Source organism: Gekko japonicus, unplaced genomic scaffold, assembly GCF_001447785.1.
Source record: "Gekko japonicus isolate JY-2015 unplaced genomic scaffold, Gekko_japonicus_V1.1 scaffold3213, whole genome shotgun sequence".
Classification (NCBI taxonomy): domain Eukaryota; kingdom Metazoa; phylum Chordata; class Lepidosauria; order Squamata; family Gekkonidae; genus Gekko; species Gekko japonicus.
The window spans coordinates 39832-45270 of record NW_015170371.1 but is presented as its reverse complement, the minus strand read 5'-3'; the positions used below and the strand labels follow the sequence as shown (position 1 = coordinate 45270).

Sequence of the window (5439 nt, the reverse complement as noted above, 5' to 3'; positions counted from 1 at the left end):
AAGCAAGACATTGCAAGTAGATCAATAGGGACCACTTCGGTGGGAAGGTCACAGCGTTCCGTGCGCCTTGGTGTTTAGTCATGCCGGCCACATGACCACGGAAAACGTCTTCGGACAGCGCTGGCTCTTCGGCTTGGAAACGGAGATGAGCACCGCAACCCTAGAGTCGGACTCGACTGGCTTTCGAGCAAGGGAGACTTTTACCTTTACCTTTACCAGGGGGGAAAACTGCAAAAATACCAGTCATTTAAATGTCCAGTGTTTTTTCAGTGTTTTTCCCGAGCAGTCAGTGAAAATACTGGACTGTCTGGCTTTACCTTTACCTTTACCAGGGGGGAAAACTGCAAAAATACCAGTCATTTAAATGTCCAGTGTTTTTTCAGTGTTTTTCCCGAGCAGTCAGTGAAAATACTGGACTGTCTGGACCATTTAGCAGCCTACCAAGCCTAAAATGTGCAACACCCTGGTTGGGCTTGGAGGAGACAGCGCCAAGGCAGTGCGAAGCAACTGCTGCTGTTCCGTGCTGAGCACTGCCTCCTCCAAGGGCAAACGGCGGTGTGTGGCTGCTGCTTCACACTGGGGCTGGGAGCTCCCCTGCTGGCCAAACAGCAAGCCTTGAGCTCTTTGCCCTGGGAGGACGGGGCAGAGTCTCCGTGTGTCCGGTATTTTTTTTTAAAAGCATCTGGCTGTCCTCTTTCCCACAGCTTCATGATGCATTCATGGACTTCCCAGGATTTCTTTGGCTTTTCTTTGCTCTCTCTCAAACCTGCTTTACTCTGAAGTTTTGAAGTCTCGATGGATTCGCATACCCTACCCACATGGCAGCCATTTCCCATAACCCTGTCACCACAGTGGGCATTTCCTGCCCTTCTTCGGGGAGGGGGGGGTGCTTTTATTTTTTGAGAAAAATGGCACTATAATATAGTTATATCGATTTAATGTCATTTCAGTGTGTGTGCCAGGCTCTCTGAATTCCCAGCTTTCGTTTTTTTAGACAAGTCTCTAACTAAAGTAAGTCTCTAAATATCTCTGCAATGGAGGGGGATAAAGACTTACTTTTAAAACTTTTTTAAAAATGAAAGCTCAGGATTCAGAGAGCCTGGCACACATATTGAAAAAACATTACATCGATATAACAGTATGATAGTATGATAGTGCTGATTTTTAAGGAAAAACGGGCAAAAGTCCTGGTGAACCAGAGGAGGGGGGTGGCCACTATACTGGGAAAAATGAGGCAGGAAAACAGCAGGAAATCGGCTGCGTGGAAGCCCCCTTGCTGCTGTGCTTTCTCAGCAGCTGTACCAGCAGTGGGGAAACCACAGAATCCTGTCCCCTGTGTGGAAAGCACCTCTGGGTCTGTACTGTACAGTCTGTCCTGAAGGGCTTGCTTACAGATGTGTCTAATTTACATGAAAGCAGGCCTTCATGCCCTTAATCATGAGGAATTTCTGTTCACCAAATGGTGTTATTACTGACCACAGCTGGGTATCCTGGCATCGTGTTTCAAGAATGATATGCAAGCAAAGTTTGTACGTGTGAAGGGTGGAGAGTCAGAACTGGCATTGCATACGGCTGGCAACTCCAGGCTGGGAGATTCCTGGAGATTTGAGGCTGGGGAGGGCGGAGCTGGGGGGGGGACCTCAGACGGGTTCCTATGCCATAGAGCAGTGGTGGTGAACCTATGGCACGGGTACCAGAGGTGGCACTCAGAGCCCTTTCTGTGGGCACGCGTGCCATCGCCCCAGCCAGGCCCAGACCATCATTCAAGTGTCGAATTCTCTGCCAAATAATTTCAAGTAAATGAAAGCCTTTAGAATTGCTTTCCTTACTTTGTTTGGATCATCTTAAGTGAATGTGTGAGTTGTTTGTTCTAAAGTAAAACCTCAGGATTCAGGTTAAATTGCCGTGTTGGCACTTTGCGATGAATAAGTGGGTTTTGGGCCGCAGTTTGGGCACTCGGCCTCTAAAAGGTTCGGCATCACTGCCATAGAGTATATTGGAACAGGCAGTGTCTGGTGTACAAAGAAGAAGAGGCGAAGACCTTGCAGGGGGCAGCAAGGGGATGTGAGATCGTGGGAGAGTAAGGTCAGCCCCTTCTCTCCTGCTAACCCGTCTCTATCTCTTCTCTTTACTATCAAGTTTGTTAGTTCCTGAATAAAGCTTCCTCTACACTTTAATCAGATTGTGCACCTCTGTTGTGTTAATCACTCTGCCAACCGGATCCACCCTCCACAGCAGCCGTTTTCTTGCTGAGAACTGATCTCTGTAGTGTGGATTAGTTGTGATTCTTGGAGATCTCCTGGGGCCACCTGGAAGCTGGCAACCCTGCCATTTGATATTTCATAACAGAGGTCTCTACATGCAGACCCAAAATCACATAGCCAGTCTGCGAACACATTAGGCGAGCCTCCCTCCACACCTTGGGGCAGCTGTATGCAGAGAAATCCCAGTCAGAGGGGGTGGGCGGGCAGAAGGCTGTCCCTGGGGGCTTTCATTTTCTCCTGCGCAATGCCCCTTCTGCTTGTGTGTAGGGATGCCCAGGCTGCACAACGCTGGCCTTTACCCAAGGGGAAAGATTGAAGGTCAAAGAAGACGGGGACGGCAAAGGATGAGATGGTTAGACAGTGTCATAGATGCAACGGACATGAAATTGAGCAAACTTCAGAGGACGGCGGAAGACCGGAAGGCCTGGTGTGATCTGGTCCATGGGGTCGCAAAGAATCGGACTCGACTGTGCGACTGAACAACAACAACAACAAATATTAAGAAGCAAGACCAAACTTCAGAGAAAATTGGCATCTCATTTCCCTCTTCTGTCCCTCAATTGATATCTTTGCTTGGGGGCAGCCGCCCCATGTTCCGAATCAGAGTCTTCTCCAGGAAGTGTTTCATCATCACTCCCCTTGTTGCTCTTCTCGTCCTCTTCCCCTGTTGGATCTAGTTGTTGCTGCAAGACCTCACGTGCTTTCATTACAGAGTCAATTTTACCCCTCTTATCTTTAAATTTGAAAAGTATACCTTCAGGTACAATCCATTTGTAGGAGATGTTATTCTTTTGTAGAAACACAGCTAGGTCGTTAGAAAGGGGGGGGGGAACCTCTTAAAACTTCTTCTACTTAAAAAATAATTTAACTTAAAACTGAGCCCGTAGAGCAAAGGTAAATACTAATTGCTCCACAGATGGATGGCATGGAGTGAACCTCAAGCTGATAAAATCCATAAATACAGCTTTAGAACTTTAAAAAAATATATAGTTTCAAGCCTGCCGACCTTTAAACAGCACCCGGCATACCATTAAGAAATCTTGTCTGAGATAATTTGGTAAACGTTTAAAAGTACCTTGGAGTGGAACACACCGGGATAGCGTTTACAGCCAAGTAGCTAGGGCAATTAAGTTGATGGTTTACTGTTACCCTCAGTTATCCAAGGCTGTCCAGATTAAATCCAACGGCAACCAGAAGTTATAGCCAAACATAGAGCAAAAAGAACGTCCAAAGGGAGTGTTTGGCAGGCTAAAACAATAATTAAAACACAGAGCTCAGCGTCTGGCATCTGCATCAGTCGCCATCTTGGGATCTCCACAGCTAGGTCTCTGTATTTCTTCCTTTTTTCCCTTATTTCAAAGGGAATGTCTTTCAGAACTTTTATCTCCTTGCCATCGATTTTAAGGGTAGCTCCATTTGTTGCTTTTAATATCTGATCACATGTCTTCGGGAGAATCTAACCACCACCTCACCGGGCAGATTATTTTTCTTTATGTATTCTGAATATGACCTATAGATCACATCCATCTCGCCTTGAAGAAAATCTGCTTTTAAATCTGCAACTGGTCCCAGGGCATCACTCATAGTCTACTTAAGATTCTCCCCTTTAGTCACTCAGAGTCTCTTTCCTCTGAACCTCCAAAGTAGGACCATTTTGCAGCAGTAAAATTCCCCGCATTGACTTTTGAAATCTGTGTGTCATGTGAAATTTTCTGCATTAGATAGTTTCCTCACCAGGTGCAAACCCAAACTTTTCTCCTTCTTCCCCCACATTTTTGGAATCCCCAGTTTTAGCAAGTTTTGAACATGTGGGGAAAGAAGTAGAAAACTTCAGGTTTGCGCTTGGTGAGGAAAAATCTAATGCAGAAAATTTCACATGATGCACAGATTTAAGAACGTCAATGCGGGCAATCTCACCACTGCAGAAATGGTCTAGGTGAGGTGCTGAGAGACTCAAAGGTTGGATCTGCTAAATAGAAAAATATGAAGAGTTGGTTTTTATACCCTGCTTTTCTCTACCCAAAGGAGTCTCAAAGCAGCTTTCCTCACAGCAGGCACCCAATGAGGTAGGTGGGGCAGAAAGAGTTCTGAGACAGGCCCAAGATCTCCCAGCTGGCTTCATGTCGAGGAGGAGTGAGGAATCAAACCTGGCTCTCCAGATTAGAGTCCGCCCCTTTTAGCTGCTACACCACTTTGGCTCTCATAGGAGCCACAGTACAATGGGAGTTTGATTGCCAACCTCCAGGTGGGCAAACGTACAGAAACACCGTGATAGAACAAAACACACTTCTACTAATGTGTCTTCTTATATTGATTTACTTGCAATAAAGACTCTAGTCTATCTTATACAAAAACCTAAAGTACATTGCATTTACTAATAGAAAAGTCCACCGCTACAAAGACCTATTCAAACGCTGTAGACTATCTTGCTCCTAATAAAGGACTGTTGAAAGTTGCAACAGTCATAAATAATGAGAGATTATATTCTCCACAAAGAGTAATTCAGCAATCATCAAAGCAGGCAGGCAGTTGTGTTTCCCCCACAAAGTGTTTCAGCAAGCATCAAAGCAAGCAACACGCCTCCTAGGCAAAAATTGCGTGTTTCGACAAATTCTTCTTCAGGCAGACATATTTTTCCTGGAACCTAAGCTCTCAGTTTTACTGTGCATAAGTCAGCCATTCTAAAAAAGGCTTCTCTGGTTCTCTCTGGAGATCTCCCAGAATTACAACTGATCTTTAGACTACAGAGTTCAATTCCTCTGGAGGAGACGGCGGCTTTGGAGAGTGGGCTCCAGTGGCATTATCTCCTGACGATACCCACATTCTTTTCCTGAAACCTCACCCACCCCAGGCTCCACCCTCAAATTGCCCGGGATTTCCTAGCCCAGACCCGGCAACCCTTTGCAGCTGCGATTTTACAGAACAAGCCCCTTGGGAGCCGGACAAGAGGTTTTCCTTTGTCTCTTCTAATTGGGCCCTGTTAAAGCACAGCAAGTACGTGCCTGTTGGTGGTCATACTCAGGGGTCATTTCATAGAAAAAGAGGTGCAGGAGCTCATTAGCATAGCTCATTAGCATAACTTATTTGCATACGCCACACCCCCAGAAGTGTGTCAGAAGGCAACACCCACCGCTCAGGCTCCACTGGATTGTTTTGGATTGCTAGCTATTGGGGG

General features: G+C 46.1%; 1 protein-coding gene across 1 annotated transcript in view; it reads left to right on the top strand.

The window, feature by feature from the left end:
* Positions 1–5439, top strand: part of SCN4A (sodium channel, voltage gated, type IV alpha subunit) — a 120792-nt gene that overhangs the window by 109891 nt on the left and 5462 nt on the right. Inside the window, exon 23 of the mRNA XM_015418240.1 lies at positions 5251–5258. Coding sequence (XP_015273726.1) covers positions 5251–5258 — 8 coding nt within the window. The remainder of the gene's footprint in view (positions 1–5250; positions 5259–5439) is intronic.